The 18,823-nt window shown below is 49.5% G+C and overlaps 1 protein-coding gene across 1 annotated transcript; it reads left to right on the forward strand.

Annotated features, from left to right (window-relative positions):
* Positions 1-1,230: 1,230 nt before the first annotated feature.
* Positions 1,231-17,914, forward strand: SLC4A9 (solute carrier family 4 member 9; the record flags this gene model as incomplete). Its single annotated transcript, XM_080713149.1, has 21 exons — positions 1,231-1,448; positions 1,782-1,942; positions 2,180-2,293; positions 2,713-2,768; positions 2,897-3,054; positions 3,315-3,402; positions 4,169-4,323; positions 4,636-4,752; positions 4,923-5,097; positions 5,259-5,392; positions 5,501-5,763; positions 6,916-6,974; positions 7,205-7,393; positions 7,526-7,639; positions 9,199-9,360; positions 9,491-9,669; positions 11,034-11,106; positions 16,104-16,172; positions 16,388-16,561; positions 17,359-17,514; positions 17,861-17,914. The coding sequence occupies 21 exons, from the start codon at positions 1,231-1,233 to the stop codon at positions 17,912-17,914; spliced, it is 2,868 nt and encodes a 955-aa protein (XP_080569275.1).
* Between the last annotated feature and the right edge of the window lie 909 nt (positions 17,915-18,823).

The raw sequence follows: 18,823 nt of genomic DNA on the forward strand, positions 1-18,823 counted from the left end.
GAGGCTGAGACGGGAGGATCGCGGTACGAGGACAGCCTCAGCTACTACTTAGTGAGGCCCTTTGCAACTCAATGAGACCCTAGTTTCAAAGTAAATAATTAAAAAATAGGGCTGGAGGTCTAGCTCGGAGGTAGAATGCCCCTGGGTTCCATTCTCAGTACCGAAAAAAAAAAAAAAAAAAAAAGAAGCAGTTACTAATAGTGATAACTTTTAGAAAGAAAACAAAACAGAAATTTGATGGAGAGTGACCCTACAGGGAAATAAGACAGAAAGGAAACACGTTTCCTTGAGTAGGTCACATCTGATAGGAAACCTAGGTGATGAACATCAATCTCCTTGGTTCATTTGGCACCAGGAGCTCCACACACACCCCTCTTTGTCTCCTCCAGCCTCAGCGGGGAGCTAAGTTAAAGGGGCAGGCCTTAGCCAGGCGTGGTGGTGCATGCCTGGAGTCCCAGTACTTGGGAGGCTGAGACAGAAGGATTGTGGGTTCAAAGCCAGCCTCAACAATTTAGCAAGATCCTGTTTCCAAATAAAATATAAAATAGGGCTGTAAGTGTAGCTCAGAGGTAGAATGTCTCTGAGTTCAATTTCTAGGACCACAAAAGGGAGGCGGGTCCCAGGGACACAGCTAAATTGGGGACTTCCAGATGTTGTTGGACAGAAGAACTTAAGATGCTGGCAGTGTGTTCTCCATGACCTGAATCTGTTACCCATCATTAGCCCACTTAATGGCCAGGGTCTCTACCTGCTGACTACCTAACCCTGCCTGGCTTCAATAGGCCCAATTATTTATTAGGTTTCTATTTGTCCAAATATGTGTATCTGTGGCCCCCAGGGAATGTTGTTGACACCCAAAACTGTTTGGGATGTTCAGTGTTTGTATTTGATACAAGCTAGGGGACAGCATAATCTGGGGTATCAGCACTCAGACAAGGCCAGCCATCTACTCCTGTTTATTTACACAAAACACAATTGGATCAGACCTGACCCCACAGGAAATGCACACATATACTTTGGCCACGGGTTGAATGTTTCTGAAGAGGCTACTTACCAACACTCTCAGGATAGGAAAGCAAGTAGGGGAGGAGATAGGACCTGGTCTACTCCGGACTCAGCAAGTCTTGCTCTGTTTGTGTTGGGCTACAGTGAGAGGTACATTATAAATACAGCCAGCCAGGGGCCCCTAGAACTGCACTGCTCCTGAGATTCTGTGCAGGCTTCACCAAGATGAGAATGCCAGGCCATGAAGACTTTGAAGCCTCCGATGCTCATGAGAATGTTCCTGCAGGGGAAATGGACAGCAGCCTAGGACCTGGCTCCAGCCCTGATGGCCCCTCAGACACAGAGAGCAGAAACCTGGGGGGGTCCAAGGACCCTCTGCTCTTCATTCAGCTGAATGAGCTGCTGGGCTGGCCCCAGGCCTTGGAGTGGAGAGAGACAGGCAGGTGAGTAGGACCCAGGCTAGTTCTACAAAGTCCCTCCCCTTCCCCAGCTGGGGCCTCTTCCATGACCTCCCAGCCCTCTAATGGGGAGTCTCCTCACTCCAAATTAGGATTTTTCCTCTCTGTGTTCTGCCTTCAATGATACTCAGCTTCCGTTGCAGTCTAGTTTTGAGTCCCCCAATTCCCAAGATGAGGGGTAGCTGCCCAAGGAGGGACATACTCTGTCCAACTGAGCCCAAGACTCCCCCATTGCCCTATCTTCTCTGACTCCTGTGTCCCTGCCCCTGGATATAGAAGAGGTTCCCCCAGTAACGCTGTTTACTCCCTCCACCACAGGTGGGTGCTGTTTGAGGAGAAGCTAGAAATGGGGGCAGGCCGCTGGAGTGCCCCCCACGTGCCCACCCTGCCACTGTCCAGCCTCCAGAAGCTCCGTAGCCTGCTGGCCGAGGGCCTCGTGCTGCTGGACTGTCCAGCTCAGAGCCTCCTGGAGCTCGTGGGTAGGCGGGTAGCCTTTGCAGGGAGAGTCTGGGTAGACATGCCATTTCCCTCCAAATCTTAGAATCTTCTGGAACCACTCCACTCCAGTGTAGGGACTGTCCATCCTTGCCACAAAATGAAATTGGAAAAGCAGGATGGATTCCTAGCAGGGGGGAGCGCCTGGGCAGAGGCGAGGGGATGAGTGGTGGGACGGGGCACTCTCAAGAAGAAGCTCAAGCCCCATGTCTGTTTTTCAGAGCAGGTGATCAGGGTGGAGTCGCTGAGCCCAGAGCTGAGAGGGCAGCTGCAGGCCTTACTGCTGCAGAGACCCCAGCATCACATCCCGACCGCAGGTAGCAGGCCTTGCTGGGGTAAGAAACCCTTTCTTTGGCTCAGGATCAAGACTCTGGGGTGGAAAGATCCAAGATGTTCCCTGCACTTTCCTGAGCTAGGAGTGTCTTAGGCTTGGCTCAGACTTCAACCTAGACTCATGGGCGAGAGGAAGTTGGTAATAATGTTTAGGGGAGAAAAATGGGGCAGGGGTAAGGGCGTAACAGTCAGAGCTCTGTAAAGGGATGTACTTTACATGCACAGGATCTTATTGAATCTTCACAGTCACTCTGTCGGGTAGTACCACAATTACCTCCATTTTGGTGATAAGGAAACAGATTCAGAGAGGGGAGAATATGTTCCAGGTGGCCACCATTCACCAGTGGCAAAGCTGGCCAGGTGCCTGGAGGATCTGCTCCCAGAGCTTGTTCTGGTGCTCACTGTGTCACCTGTTTTGTAGGATCTACTCACCGAAGAAAGGTTCCTCATGATGAGGACGTCCCCCTGAACGAACAGGTCTGTGGCCCTTTCTTGGGCAGGGTTGGGAGAGGGGACAGACCCACCTTCCACAGGACCCCCTCATCATTTGAGTCCTGCCAAATCCCCCTCCAAATAACCTCTCATACGCACTCTGTGCCATCCAGCGTCAGAACTCCCTGAGACAGAAGCTGCCTCCAGGGGCTGAGGCCGCAGCGGTGCTGGCTGGCGAGCTAGGCTTCCTGGCACAGCCTCTGGGAGCCTTTGTGCGCCTGCGGGATCCGGTGGTGCTGGGACCACTTACTGAGGTGGCCCTCCCCAGCAGGTGAGGCTACTGAGAGGGGGCCAGGGGTCCTGGAACCCAGAGGAAGGGCCTTTACTGGGGAGGGGTGTGGGGGTCTCTGGACCCAATTCTCATGTATGCGGGTACACAGGGGTGAGGGAAGGTGACAGCATCGGCACTGCAGAGCAGCTGTGCACAAGAGTGTAGGGAGGTGGCGGGGAGGTCAGAGCTGAGTGGCGGTGGGCAGGGCTGCCCTATGGGAAAGGGGTCTTGACTCTCTCTGGGCTCAATTCCTTCTTCAGGTTTTTCTGCCTCCTCCTGGGCCCCCCTATGCTGGGAAGGGGCTACCACGAGATCGGCCGGGCTGCAGCTGTCCTCCTTAGTGACCCGGTGAGCTGAGCGGGCGGGCCTATGTGAATGCTCACATAGGCTTGTGTGCATATTTGAGTATGTGCACAAGCATGTGTGTTCAAGTACAGTAGTGAGGCAAAGTGTGACTTTGTGTCTGTAGTATGGGGACTGACATTTCCATGGTTATCAGCATAACCCCACTACTGGCCCAGTGGGCACTCAGTATCGCTGAATGAATACATGCATGCGTGCAGGACTGGTTGTCTGAGTAACTTATCTACCTATGTGACTTGTGTGTGTCTAGTTTGAGAAACATACAAGTGAAAATGCACACAAAGCTGGGCGTGATGGCCCACACTTATAATCCCAGCATTTGGGAGGCTGAGACAGGAGGATCGGGTTGGAAGCCAGTCTCAGCTACTTAGAGAGGCCCTTTGCAACTCAGTGAGACTCTGTTTCAAAATAAAAAGAATTTTTAAAAAATATCAGAGCCGGGCGTGGTGGCGCATGCTTGTAATCCCAGCATTCTGGAGGCTGAGATTTCAAAAGGATCGCCGTTTGAGGATAGCTTCAGCTACTTAGTGAGGCCCTCAGCAACTTAGTGAGACCCTGTTTTAAAATAAAGAATACAAAATAGGGCAGGGGGTGTAGCTCAGAGGTAGAATGCCCCTGGGTTCCATCCTTGGTACTGAAAAAAAAAAAAAAAAAAAAGAAAGAAAGAAAGAAGGAAAGAAGGAAAGAAGGAAAGAAAAAGAGAAATAGTCTAAATCAGCATTTACTGCCCATTCTGTGCCCGTAAACCCAGCAATTCCAGTGGTCGGCTCGTCGGGTCAGCAACCATCATGACCTTCTGGCAGCGCTGGATGCCTTCCTAGAGCGGGTGACTGTGCTTCCACCAGGGCGGTGGGACCCGACAGCCCGGATTCCCCCGCCCAAACGTCTGCCCTCTCAGTACAAAAGGTACCCGGGGGCCATCATTCCATAGATTCTTCCGCACAAGCAGTGGTGGGTCGGGATCCATCACGGAGGAGGTGCCAGGTCCTGTCTTCAGGTCTGGAGTCAGGCTGACAGAGTCTCTCGCTATGAAATCTGAACCTTGCCCTGGCCTGGCCTGGTTTTCACTGGGCAGGGCAGGACCGGTTACCTTTTTGTTCGCATCTCAGCCCCTCGCCGCAGAGACAGCAGCCGCCAGGGGGCAGAGCGCCACCGGCGCGGGGCCAGGTCGCGGCGAGGGCGGAGACCTAGGCCAACCTGGGCTTCCCTTCTCCTTAGGTTCCCCTCGCAACCCGGTGAGCTCGCCGGCCTCTCCGGCCCGCGTCGGGCCCCCGCAGAGGACCAGCACCGCCGGGGGCCGCACGCGCCCAGTGCGGAGCTGCAGCGGACCGGCCGGTGAGACGAGCTGGGTGGGAACAGGGACTGGGGGGCCTGTGGAGGGGAAGAGTCATAGGGACCCAGGTGTGTGCCCACTGCGGGAGGGGTTCACCTGGTCACAGGAAAAGTAGCTGGGATGCTGGCGAGGGCTGCTGGGACCTGGATCACTGACAGCCCACGGGTGGGAGGCTGTTTGGGGGCTTTATCCAGGACGTGCGCCGGAAGGCCCCGTGGTACCCAAGCGATTTCTTGGACGCCCTGCACCCCCAGTGTTTATCAGCTGTGCTCTACATTTATCTGGCCACCATCACTAACGCCATCACTTTCGGGGGCCTATTGGGAGATGCCACGGAAGGTGCCCAGGTGGGTGGGGTTTGTGGGGTTGGGGGTTGGCACCGGCTTTGATGTCTGGCCTGCTGCGTCCTTCTCCTGGGATTATGAGTGGGTTTAGGTGGCTTCCCCGAAGTTTGGGCTCTTGTGTGAAGGACTCCAGGATCCTGCGCTGAGCCCCTGTCATCTTCCAGGGAGTGCTGGAAAGTTTCCTGGGCACAGCGGTGGCTGGAGCTGCCTTCTGCCTGATGGCAGGCCAGCCCCTCACCATCCTCAGCAGCACGGGGCCAGTGCTGGTCTTCGAGCGCCTGCTCTTCTCTTTCAGCAGGTAGGAGAACCCTCCACCTCAGCAGCCTGGCTAGTCGCACCATGCCTGGTCCTGGCTAGCTCAGCAGGAGAGGGTGAGAACTGGCAGCCACTTATCTCACCCCCACAGAGATTACAGCCTGGACTACCTGCCCTTTCGCCTGTGGGTAGGCATCTGGGTGGCAACCTTTTGCCTGGTGCTAGTGGCCACAGAGGCTAGTGTACTGGTGCGCTACTTCACCCGTTTCACCGAGGAAGGTTTCTGTGCCCTCATCAGCCTCATCTTTATCTATGATGCTCTGGGAAAAATGCTGCACTTGACCCGTGCCTATCCCATCCAAAGGCCCGGGTCCCCTGCCTATGGCTGCTTCTGCCAGTACCCAAGTCCAGAAGGTGGGTGAGGGAAACAGGGCTGTGGGCCAGTCAGGGAAGGGTGTGGGAAGTGACGGGTTCCCCCTGGTTAATTACGTATAAAGCTGAGCACTTACCCAATAACCAGCAGCATTCTTCACCTATATGGTTCTGAATCAACTGAGAAATAAGAATACAAAGCCCAATATTCTCTTTATTTCTGATAACACTTATAGAAGAACATGGGTCATACCTATGGGTGAATGGGCTTCCTAACAATGAAGCTGAAATTAGATTGCTCACCTAGTCATGGCAATACTGGACAGGAATTGTCTTGGCCAGAGGAGCAGAACTAGATACACCAATAGGGCATGCAGCTTACTCCAGAGAAAGAGAGAGAGAGAGAGAGAGAGACAAGAAGGAGGAGGAGGAGGAAGAGGAAGAAGAGGAGGAGGAAGAGGAGGAGGAGGAGGAGGAAGAGGAGGAGGAGGAGGAAGAAATAGCGGCTAGTATTGCTCAGCTTTCTTTCCCATATGCACCAAGAAAATAAGTCATGGCTCTTCTCTTGGGTGAGAGACTGACCAGACAGAGTCCTCCATGTGGAAGGCAACACCAGAAGAAGGGAAGAAATGTCCTTTAACAGCCGGGCGTGGTGGTGCAGGCTTGTAATCCCCGCGCTTGGGAGGCTGAGACAGGAGGATCGCACGGGTTCAAAGCCAGCCTCAGCTACTTAGTGAGGCTTTCAGCAACTTAGTGAGACCCTGTTTCCAAATAAAATATTTTAAAAAAGGTCTGGGAGTATAGCCCAGAGGTAGAAAGCCTCTGGGTTCCACCCTCAGTACCACCAAAAAAAAAAAAAGAAAGAAAGAAAGAAACATCCTTTAACATGTGGTAGACTCTGTGCTAGGCACCAATAAGACCAATTCTTGCCTGCCCTGGTAGAAGCAGAATTGTGACCAGCTCATGCATTCAGCCAACATTTGAGCAACTGTTATGGCCCTGTCCTATGCTCAGCACCAGGGATACAGCTGGGTAGAGACTTTTGGCGGGTGAGGGTAGGAGGCAGGGTCCCAAGGAGCACACAGTCGGTAGTGATGGAGTCAGCAGACAGAGGAGTCAGAACTCAGAACTCTGCTGGAGCTGGAATCAGATTAGGATCCTGTGGGGCTGGAGAAGGTTCTCTCTCCTTTCCAGGAAATGAGACTCACTGGACAAAGACGAAGCCCAAAGACAGAGATGACATCTTAAGTATGGTGAGGGCCTGGGAAAGAAGGGGTGGCAGCCAGAAGTCAGTGGTTCTCTGCTCTTCCCGCTCGTGATCTAGGGAAACCCGCACAGGTCATGGAGGCTTGGCTATCTTCTATGGCCAAGACCTTCTGTCTGATGTCCTTGATGTCTCTTTGTGGGTCCCCCTTTCCTTGAGGTGGCCCAGAATAGCCTAATTACTGTGATGCTCATAACCACCCCCACTACCCCCACACAGGACCTAGGTCTGGTGAATGCATCCTTGCTGCCTCCAGCTGAGTGTGCCCGGCAGGGAGGCCATCCTCGTGGCCCTGCCTGTCATACTGTCCCAGACATCACCCTCTTCTCCCTCCTCCTCTTTCTCACCTCTTTCCTCTTTGCCATGGCCCTCAAACATGTAAAGACCAGCCACTTCTTCCCCTCTGTGGTGAGTACCACCTTTCTTTTTGTGGGAGAGGCCTGCTCCTGGCCTTGGGTCCTGTCTGTGGATGTGAAAGGGGGTGGGAGGAAGGGAGTGGTAGTTTGCCTGAACCTGACTGAGTATCCACTGTGTGGCCAGGTGCGCAAAGCGCTCAGTGACTTCTCCTCGGTCCTCGCCATCTTGCTGGGCTGTGGCCTCGATGCCTTCCTGGGCCTGGCCACACCGAAGCTCGTGGTGCCTAGGGAGTTTCAGGTGAGAGCTGGGGGGATAGGGGGCTCAGGGGAAAGCAGGGTCTTTAAACCCTGGAGGAGCAAGATGCATAAATCCTGCATTTCTCCTATGAGATTCTTTTCTCACTGATAAAATAGAAATAGTATTAATAATGGCCTCACAGAGTTGCCAAGAGGGTTAAATGTGGTACCGTAAAGCTGAGTGTGGTGGCACACGCTTGTAATCCCAGCATTTGGGAGGCTGAGTCAGGAGGATTGCAATTCTCAGAAAGCCTCGGCTACTTAGTGAGGCCCTTTACAACTCAGTGAGACCCTGTTTCAAAATAAAATAAAGAATAAAAATAGGGTTGGGGGTGTAGCTCAGAGGTAGAATGCCCCTGGTTCCATCCCCAGTACCGGAAAAAAAAAAAAAAAGTGGTACTGTAGCAGATAAATAAGTGAGCACTTTCCTCAGTATGTGTTCTTACAGGGTAGGGCTAGGAGGATGGATTCTGGGCAGCCAGCGTGGGTTTTAGCTCCAGTTCTGCCTTGTCCTAACAGTGCATTATGCAAGTTATTGCTCATTTCTGAGCCACAATTTCAATTTCTGTGTGTGTGTGTGTGTGTGTGTGTGTGTGTGTGTGTGTGTGTTGTACTGGGGCTTGAACCCAGGGGCTTTCTACCTCTGAGCTACACTCCCAGCTTTTTCTTTTTTTTTATATATTGGGGATTGAACCCAGGGGGCTTTTTACCTCTGAGCTACACCCCCAGCTCTTTTTATTTTGTTTTCAGACAGGGTCTTGGTAGGTTGCTGGGAGTCTCGCTAGTTGCTGAGGCTGATTTCAAACCTGCCATCCTCCACAGGCGTGCACCACACACGCGGCTTTCTCCCTACCCGTGGCACGTCCCTGCCCACCCCACTACTCCACACTGTCCTCTTTGCAGACCTCTCATTGCCTGCTCTGATCTAGTAGAGCTGGAGCTTCCTCCCCAGTGTGCAGGACCAGGCTTAACACTGATTCCTAGACTCTGCCCACACATTTGGAGACCTCCCCCAGCTTTCCATGATGGGAAAAGCTGGGACAGCCTCAGTGGCTCAGAACCCTGGGCAGCAATGTGGGCCCCACCTCCACACAGACGCCAATAATCAGAACAGACGCAGTCACACCCAGCTCTGACCCGCCCCGCCCCTGCTTCAGATCTGGGCAAGTCCCAGCCTGACTCGCTCCACCCAGGATAAGGGCATGCCTAGCGAGGAGAGCTCTGCATACTGTACCAAGAAGAGCAGGCAGCCTTCATTCATCAACTCCTTTTTTTCCAGGGAGAGAGGGACCCTGAGAACCAAAGTCCAGAGGCCCTGGATCCAGCCAGGCTGGTGTCCCTCCTTCTGTCCTTTTAAGGTATAGGGATAATTGAACCAGTTGTACACACACACACACACACACACACACACACACACACACACACACACCACTGTTCTCACCTAGAATCCAGTGTCTTGGGGAAAGTGATAGGCTGTGCAAGAATGCTAAGGCTGGGGTGTACAGGTGAGGTCCTCTTGGGACATTCTTTCCCACCTGTCCATGGAATTTCCTCCTCCAGCCCACGCTCCCGGGGCGTGGCTGGCTGGTGTCACCTTTTGGAGGCAACCCCTGGTGGCTGAGTGTGGCAGCCACGCTGCCTGCCCTGCTGCTGTCTATCCTCATCTTCATGGACCAGCAAATCACAGCAGTCATCCTCAACCGCACAGAATATAGACTTCGGGTAAGGCCCCGTTCCAAGGGAGACAGAAGTTTCATGGCGGGGTCCAGCCTCCCTCAGTCTTCCACCTGGGAGGAAATAGGGCCCAGGATTGCATGACCTTCCTCTCCCTGCCCCTTGTCACCACCTGCAGAAGGGAGCTGGCTTCCACCTGGACCTCTTCTGTGTGGCTGTGCTAATGCTGCTCACATCAGTGCTTGGGCTGCCCTGGTATGTCTCCGCTACTGTCATCTCCCTGGCCCACATGGACAGTCTTCGGAGAGAGAGCAGAGCTTGTGCCCCTGGGGAGGCTCCCAGCTTCCTGGGCATCAGGTGAGGCCAGTATTCAGGGGGCCAAAGTGCAGGGTGGGCAGCTGGGTGGGGCAGAGGTATGTGGCAGAGTTATTTAGGCAGCTTAAATTCTAAGCCTGTGCCCCATGAGCATTGCAATGGGGTAAATTGGTGACTTCTGGGCTGAGTGATGAGTAAGTCAGACCCTCTCCACTCAGCCATGGGGACTGGGAAGGGTCTCCAGTAGAAGCAGCCAGGGCTGAAGTGGAGGGTAAGGTGTTACTTAATAATTCCTACTCAGAGCATTTGGGAGGCTGAGACCGGAGGATCGCGGTTCCCAGACAGCCTCAGCTACTTAGTGAGGCCCTCTGCAACTCAGTGAGACCCTGTTTCAAAAAAATTGGGCAGGGGGTGTAGCTCGGAGGTCAAATGCCCCTGGGTTCTATCCCCAGACCTGCAAAACAAAAAACAAACAAAAATTCCTACTCAATGTAGACTACATGATTGATGTTACAAAGGAACCCATTACACAAATAATTCTGTAACTATTGGAAACACAATCTGCCTCCATTATATGAAATCAACTTTATAAATTGTGAAATGTAAGTCTTTATGGCAATATAAAAATTTTGGGCTGGGGATATAGCTCAGTGGTACAAGGACCCAAGTTCGATCCCTAGCACCACATTAAAAAAAAAAAAAAAAAAAAAAAAAAAAAAGGCTCTTTTAGCCTGGCAGGGCAAGGTGGTACCTACCTGAAATCCCAGTACTTGGGAGGCTGAGACAGGAGGTTTGAAGGTTAGAGGACAACCTCAGCAACCTAGCAAGACACTATTTCAAAACAAAAAATAAAATAGGGTTGGGGTATAGCTCAGAGGTGGAATGACTCTGGGTTCAGTTCCCAGTACTGAAAAAAAAAAAAGAGCAACCAAGAATTTGAATTGCTGGTGAGGCCTGGTGACCTCATGTTAATTTTTTTTTTTTTTTTTTTTTTTTTTTTTTTTTTTTGGTGGTACTGGGGTGGAACCCAGAGGCTTTCTACCTCCGGGCTATACTCCCAGACCTATTTTATATTTTATTTGGAAACAGGGTCTCACTAAGTTGCTGAGAGCCTCACTCAGTAGCTGAGGCTGGCTTGGCACCTGTGCGATCCTCCTGTCTCAGCCTCCCAAGCGCGGGGATTACAAGCGTGCGCCATCACGCCTGGCATGTTAAAATGTTTTGCCACTTCCTGCCCACCAATTTTCTTCATCAAGCTAAACCCCAACTCTGCCAGGTAACCTACTGGAGGATCCCTTTATTTTTCTCTAGCTGCCAGGGTCTGTACTAGTATTTGGTCTGGATCTCTACCCTGAGCACCCGGGTACTTCCTTATTCCCCAGCTAACTCCTCCTTCTCCCCGGCAGGGAGCAGAGGCTGACAGGCCTGGTGGTGTTCATCCTTACAGGCGCCTCCATCTTCCTGGCACCTGTGCTCAAGGTACCTCTTTCAAAAAGGCCAGGATCAGGGTCAGTGTGGTAATAATAGTGTATATAAGCCAAGTGTTGGTGGCACAACCTATAATCCCAGTACTTGGGGGGTTGAGACAGGATAGGTTCAAATCCAACCTCAACAACTTAGTGAGGCCCACTGCAATTTAATGAGACTCTGTTTCAAAATAAAGAATAAAATTAAAGCTGGGTATGGGGGTGCATGCTTGTAATCTCAGTATTTGGGAGGCTGAGACAGGAGGATTGCAGGTCTGAGGCCAGTCTTAGCTACTTAGTGAGACCCTGTATCAAAATAAAAAATAAAAAATTGGGATGGGCGTGTAACTCAGAGGTAGAATGCCCCTAGGTTCAATCCCTAGTACCGCAAAATAAATAAATAAATAAATAAAATAAAAATAATAAAATAAAAATTAGGGCTGGGGTGTAGCTCAGAGGTAAAATGCCTCTGAGTTCAATCCTCAGTACTAAAGAAAAATAAATAAATAAATAAATAAATAAATAAAATGAGGCTGGGGGTGTATCTTAGTGTTAGAATGCCCCGGGTTCAATTTCCAATACCACTCAAAAAAAAAAAAAAAAAAAGTATAAGAAGAGCTAGCCGGTCTTGGTGGCACATGCTTGTAATTTCAGCATTTGAGAGGCTGAGACAGGAGGATAATGGTTCAAGGACAGCCTCATCTACTTAATGAGGCCTTTTGCAACTCAGTGAGACCCTGTTTCAAAATAAAGAGTAAAAACATAGAGCTGGAGGTGTAGCTCAGAGGTAGAATGCCCCTGGGTTCCATCTCCAGTACTGAAAAAAAAAAAATAAATAAAAAGAGCTGGCACTGGTTGAATACTTACTGTTTGGCAGGTACCATATATTTTTCCATTCCTAGTCCTGTTTAATCCTCCATTAACCCTGAGAGACTTTAAATGAGAAACCTGAAGGTTAAAGAAGTATTTACAGCTAGGCATGGTGGCGCGTGCTTGTAATCCCAGGACTTGGGACAGTGAGACAGGAGGTTAGAGGGTTTGTTGTCACCCTCAGCAATTTAGTGAGATCCTGTTTCAAAATTAAAAAAATAAATGAAAGCTGGGTGTGGTGGTGCACGCTTGCAATCCCAGTACTTGGGAGGCTGAGACAGGAGAATTGCAGGTTTGCAGCCAATCTCAGCTACTTAGTGAGGCCTTCTGCAGCTTAGTGAGACTCTGTATCAAAATAAAGAATAAAAAATTGGGCAGGGAGGGTGTAGCTCAGAGGTAGAATGCCCCTGGGTTCCATTCCTAGTACCAAAAAAACAAAAAACAAGTAACTTACAAGCCCCACCAAGAGAGCCAGTTTCTCACATACATCTGAAAACCCAGTCTCTTATCCTACAGCTTTCTGAAGCTGGGTGTGGGTGTACTACATCGCCTACAGGCCAAATGCTACCTTTTTCCTGCCTCCCAAGGAGGCTGAGACTAAGGCTTGACTGTCACATCTCCCTCACTAGAGGTTTATGGGACATCTGCTGTGCCCTGCACTCTGCTAGGCAGCTGGGAGAAGCGAGGCGAGGGAGCATTGAAAAGGCTCATGAAACAACACACACACACACACACACACACACACACACACCCCATGTAACAGGAGCAGGAAGGTTCAACAAGTGAACATAGGAAAACAGTCAAGGTGGGCATGGAGAATGTGAAACTAGAGTCACCGTTGGCTGGAAGAATGACAACAGACTGGATGTTAGGGAAAGATGATGGCAGCTGAGTGAGAGTGATTCAGTAGAAAGAGCCAGATGAACTGGATGAGCCACTTACTAAGTCGGCGACTCTCAGAAACCAGACGCCAAACACTGTTCCAGGTACTGGGATATGGTGGTGATCAAAAGAGGTCATGTCTCCATCCTTGTGGTCTGATAAGAAGAGACAGATCTTAAAAAATTAAAGTAAGCTGAGCGTGGTGGTGCACGCTTATAATCCCGGTGCTTGGGAGGCTGAGACAGGAGGATCGCACAGGTTCAAAGCCAGCCTCAGCTACTTAGTGAGGCTCTCAGCAACTTAGTGAGACCCGGTTTCCAAATAAAGTATAAAATAGGTCTGGGAGTATAGCTCAGAGGTAGAAAAGTCCCTGGGTTCCACCCTCAGTACCACACACACAAAAAAAAGAATTAAAGTAAGAATCTGGGCACAATGGTACATGCCTATAATCATTCCAGCTACCTGGGAAGCTAAAGCAGGAGAATTGCAAATTTAAGACCAGCCTCAGCAATTTCCCTGTCTCAAAATAAGAAATAAAAGCTGGGCGTGGTGACGCATGCTTGTAATCCCAGTACTTGGGAGGCTGAGACAGGAGGATCACAGGTTCACAGCCAGCCTCAGGTACTTAGTGAGGCTCTCTGCAACTTAGTGAGACCTTGTTTCAAAGTAAAAAGAATAAAAAATAGGGCTGTAGCTCAGAGGTAGGATGCCCCTGGGTTCAATCCCAGTACTGCCAAAAAAAAATAATAATAATAAATAAAAAGGATCTGAGTGTAGTGGTGCATGCCTGTAATCTCAGTACTTGGGAGGCTTAGACAGAAGGATCATAGGTTTGAGGTCAAACTTAGCAACTTAGTAAGACCCTATTCAAAATAAAAAAAGGGCTGAGGTATAGTTCAGTAGTAGAATGATACTGGGCTCAATTGCCAGTACAAAAAATAAAATGCCAAGCTTAGAGAAAGAATGCCCCTGATTGAATCCCCAGTACCAGAAAATTAAAAAGAAAATAGGATAACTCTAGATGGTGATAATTCCTATGAAAAATAAAAGAGGATAAGGTGATTATGATTAAAAGCTCTGGAGGCAGCCAGGCATAGTGATGCACACTTGCAATCCCAGTACTTGGGAGGCTGAGACAGAAGGATCACAGGTTCAAGGCCAGCCTTAGCAACTTAGTGAGACACTTAGGGATTTAGTGAGACCCTGTTTCAAAATAAAAGATAAAAAGGGAACAGGGTTAAGGACAGCCTCAGCAAATAGAGAGACTGTCATCAATCTAGCAAGACCCTGATTCAAAAATAAGAAAAATATGGATGGGGGTATAGAAAAAAAAGGGACACATTAAAAAAGGAGGCCCAGGGGCTACTTTATTTTTTATTTTATTTTTTATGGTTCTGGGATTGAGCCCAGAAACACTGAACCTCCAAGCTACACAACCAGCCTTTTTTATTTTTATTTTATGTTTGGAAGCAGGGTCTTGCTAGGTTGCTGAAAGACTCATTATATTTCTGAGGCTGTCCTCAAACCTGTAATCCTCCTATCTCAGCCTCCCAAGTACTAGGATTACTTTTAGGCATGCTTTACCACCTCTGGCTCAGAGGCTTGGCCCTTCCTTCCCTCCCTCCATTCATCCCTTCCTTCCTTCCTTTCTTTGTTTTGTGGTACTAGAGATTGTATCACAAAACAAACCAGAGACATTCTACCTCTGAGCTACACACTCACTCAGCCCTATTTTATTTTTTATTTTGATATAGGGTTTCACTAAATTGCTGAGGGCCTCACTACGTTGCCGAGGCTGGCCACAAACCTGTGATCCTCCTGTGTCAGCCTCCCACGTATGTGTGAGATTACAGATATGTGTCACAATGCCTGGCTTCAGGGGTTATGTTAGATTGGGTGGTCAGCGAAGGCTGTTCTGGAATGTCATGAGCCATGAGAGAGAACTGGTCATGCAGGAATTTGGAAGATAATTTTATTTTATTTATTTCATTTTATTTTTTGTGGTACTGGGGATGGAATCCAGGAGCATTCTATCTCTGGTCTATATCCCCAGCCTTAATTTTTATTCTTTATTTTGAAACAGGGTCTCACTGAGTTCAAAGGGCCTCACTAAGTAGCTGAGGCTGTCTGCAAACTGTGATCCTTCTGTCTAAGCCTCCTGAACTACAAGCCTGTGCCACCACGCCCAGCTTAGAAGATCATTTTAGGTGGAGAGAATAGCATAGAAAAAGGCTTTTCAAGGGGTAAAAACAAATTTGGTATATTGAGGGAAAGAAAAGAGGCCAGTGAGCAGGCATGACGGCACATGCCTGAATCCTGGTTCTTTAGGCTGAGACAGAAGAATTGCAGGCTCACGGCCAGCCTCAGCTATTTAGAAAGGTCCTCAGAAACTTAGGGAGATCCCTTATCAAAATAACTAATTAGGGCTGGGGGTGTAGCTCAGAGGTAGAAAGGTACTGGGTTCAATCTCCAGTAAAAAAAACAAAACAAAACAAAACAAAACCTCCCATTGTGTTGGTACAGGCTTGTAATCCCAGCATTCAGGAGGCTGAGACCCGAGGATCACAGTTTGGGGACAGCCTCAGCTACTCAGTGAGGTCCTCTGCAACTTAGTGAGACCCTGTTTCAAAAATAAACAATAAAAAAATAGGGCAGGGGGTGTAGCTCAGAGGTCGAATGCCCCTGGGTTCCCCAGACCTGAAAAAAAAAAAAAAAAAAAAAAGGAGGAGGGGAAAGGGGAGGGGAGAGGAGGGGGAAATGGAAGAGGAGAAAGAAGGCTAGGAGCACATAGAGCAGAGGAAATGTAGCCACACATGGTGGTGCATGTTTATAATCCCAGGATTTGGGAAGCTAAGACAGGAGGATCACAGGTCTAAAGCCAGCCTTGGTAACTTAGAAAGGCTCTCAGCAACCTAGTGAGACCCTGTTTTCAAATAAGAAATGAAATCAGGCTGGGGTGTAGCTTGGAGGTAGAATGTCTCTTGAGTTTAATCCCCAGGACCAAAAAAGAGACAAAGAACAGAGGGAATGTAATAGAAAAGATTGGAGAGGTAAGCAAAGTAACAGACAAGTTACTTAGTCTCTCTGGAATTCAATTTCCCCATCTGTAAAATGCAGACAACAATAGAATTTATATAAAAAGGAAAAGAAAGGCCTGGGAAGGCTTTGGATGCTAAAGGCTGGGTTTGGAGCCTAAGGTGGGGCATCTGGGCACTGGCAGAGGCAAACTCCTTTGCAACTCTATTTCTTTTTTACCAGTTTATCCCCATGCCAGTGCTCTATGGCATCTTCCTGTACATGGGGGTGGCTGCACTTAGCAGCATTCAGGTAAGCTTACTAAAATCACCTGGCAGTCTCACTCCTCTTGCCTACGTTTGCCAGTCCTCCTATCCTGTGTTCTTGCCTCCCCTGGCACAGGGACTCTGCTGCCATGCTCTGGGTGGGGAAGAGGCTGTTCTACTCCCCATGCTGGGCCGGGACAGCTAATAACGACATCCTCTTGACTACCCAAGTGCACACTTTCCTTTTCTCTCATCCCCCAGTTTATGAAGAGAGTGCAGCTCTTGTTGATGCCAGCAAAACACCAGCCAGACATGCTGCTCTTGCGGCACGTGCCTCTGAGCAGAGTCCACCTCTTCACAGCCATCCAGCTGGCCTGCCTGGGTCTGCTGTGGATCATCAAGTCCACCCCTGCAGCCATCATCTTCCCCCTCATGGTGATTTGGGCAGGGTTGGCGCGACCCGAGGGGTTCTGCGAGACTCTGAGCCCGGGAGGGTGACCAAGAACTCCACAAGAGGAAGACTGTCCCCTCTTCCACTTGCTCTACCTTTTCCTGATTGGAAGTCTTCAGATAAAGAAAGATAGCTGAGGGGTACTTATAGATGGGGTAGTGCTGAGACACCCATTTCACCACCTTTACCAGTCTCTTTAGGCTAATCTATGAACGCAGAAGAAAACTGAGGTCCCCAGAAAGGCAATGCTATCACTTATTAGTCAGAGTGGCTTAATCCAAAACAGATTAGAGCCATGGATTCTGCAGTAGGACCAATCTAGTTACCTTGTTCCAGATCTCTGAGAAGTTTTTGTTTTGTTTTGTTTTTGTTTTTGCGAGTCTGGGGATGGAACCCAGGGGCATTCGACATCCAAGCTACACCCCCTGTCCTATTTTTTATTCCTTCTTTTGAAACTAGGTCTCACTGAGTTGCAGAGGGCCTCACTAAGTAGCTGAGGCTGTCCTCGAACCGCGATCCTCCGGTCTCAACCTCCCGAATGCTGGGATTACAAGTGTGTGCCACCACGCCCTGCTTCTCTGAGAAGTTCTTATCTCTCAGGGCCACAATTTCTTTCTCTGTACAATGGAAATAATTATTTTACCTACCTTATAGGGATATGTTAACATTCAGTAAAATAATATTCAATGCCTGGTACAAAGGAAGCACTCAGTAAATGTTACCGTTGTTAATGCTCCTGCTGTGGCTGCTGCCAACCCTGGGCTTGTTTCTGTTCCTACAGTTGCTGGGCCTGGTGGGGGTCCGGAAGGCACTGGAGTGGGTCTTCACACCACAGGAACTCCTCTGGCTGGATGAGCTCATGCCAGAGGAAGAGAGAAGCATCCCTGAGAAGGGGCTGGAGCCAGAGCACTCATTCAGTGGGAGTGATGGCGAAGATGTGAGCCTTGGGCTGGGTCCTCCCGGGGAATGGGAAGGGAGGCCTGTCTAGGAGGTAACCCTAGACCCAACATCTCCACTAAGCCTGAAGATCTGATCAGCACTATCCCCCTAACTCAGCACTGACACAAGCAGAGTGAAGGGGCGAGGAAGTCTTTCTTCACAGTGCAGAGGCCTGACTGATGAGCCAGTGTGGGTGGGGAGGGCTGGGGACACAGCTCTGGGCTGTCTTCTCAATTCTCATCTTTGTCTCACAGTGGGTCGATATCTGGTCACTGAGTCTCTTCCTTGTTTCTCTCTGTTTTTCTGTTTATTCCCAACCCCATTTTGACATCGTTCTTCCACAGTCAGAGCTGAAGTATCAGCCAAAGGTTCCAGAAATCAACATCTCTGTGAATTAGCTGGAGTAGGAGGCTCTGAGTGGAGACCCCAGGAAACTGAGCATGAGGTGAGAGTGCAAGGCAAATAGGTGCTCGGCGGAAGGGGAGGTGCGGGCTCAGGCCTCGGAAGCCTCCTGTGTTCTGAACAGCCTTGTGTGCTCTTCATATCCAGTACCTCATCAACCCTAGAGTAGGAAAGGAATTAGTAAGGTCTCTCCAGAGGAACGAACGAGACAGGCAGGAGGTGGGGCAGGGTATATGACTCCATGCAGTTCTAAACTCTTGCCGGTAGAGGGAGTTCAAACTCACACCCAAAGCGATGTGGTGAGATGGGGTTGACAGAGAATGGAGGGATGGGTGGGGATAACTAAAGAATGAAGAGAAGGATAAATAAAAGTTTGGGCTCCTTTCCTTTGTTCCTTCCCTTTCCTTTCCTCTAGGTGTGGTGAGCCACACGCCAGAGTAAGGAGTTCTCTATCCCTTGCTTTCTGTTCCTTTCATATTATTATTATTATTATTATTATTATTATTATTATTACTACTACTACTACTACTACTACTACTACTACTACTAGGGTAGAACCCAGGGGCATTCTACCTCTGAGCTATACCCCCAGACCTACTTTTTATTCTTTATTTTGAAACAGGGTCTCACTGAGTTGCAAAAGGCCTCACTAAGTAGTAGCTGAGGCTTTCCTTGAACTGTGATCCTCCTGTTTCAGCCTCTGAAATTCTGGTATTACAAATGTGTGCCATCATGCTGGCTCCCCCAGCCCTATTTTGTATTCTTTTTTTTTTAATTGGTGCATTGTAATCATACATCATATTGGAATACAATACTTGAGAGGATATATAAGCACACATCATCCAATTAGCCCTCATCCAGTCCCCATCCCATTCCCTCCTCCTCCCTCGATCCCATGCTTGTTT

This window comes from Muscardinus avellanarius (genome assembly GCF_963383645.1).
Source record: "Muscardinus avellanarius genome assembly, chromosome: 1".
NCBI lineage: Eukaryota > Metazoa > Chordata > Mammalia > Rodentia > Gliridae > Muscardinus > Muscardinus avellanarius.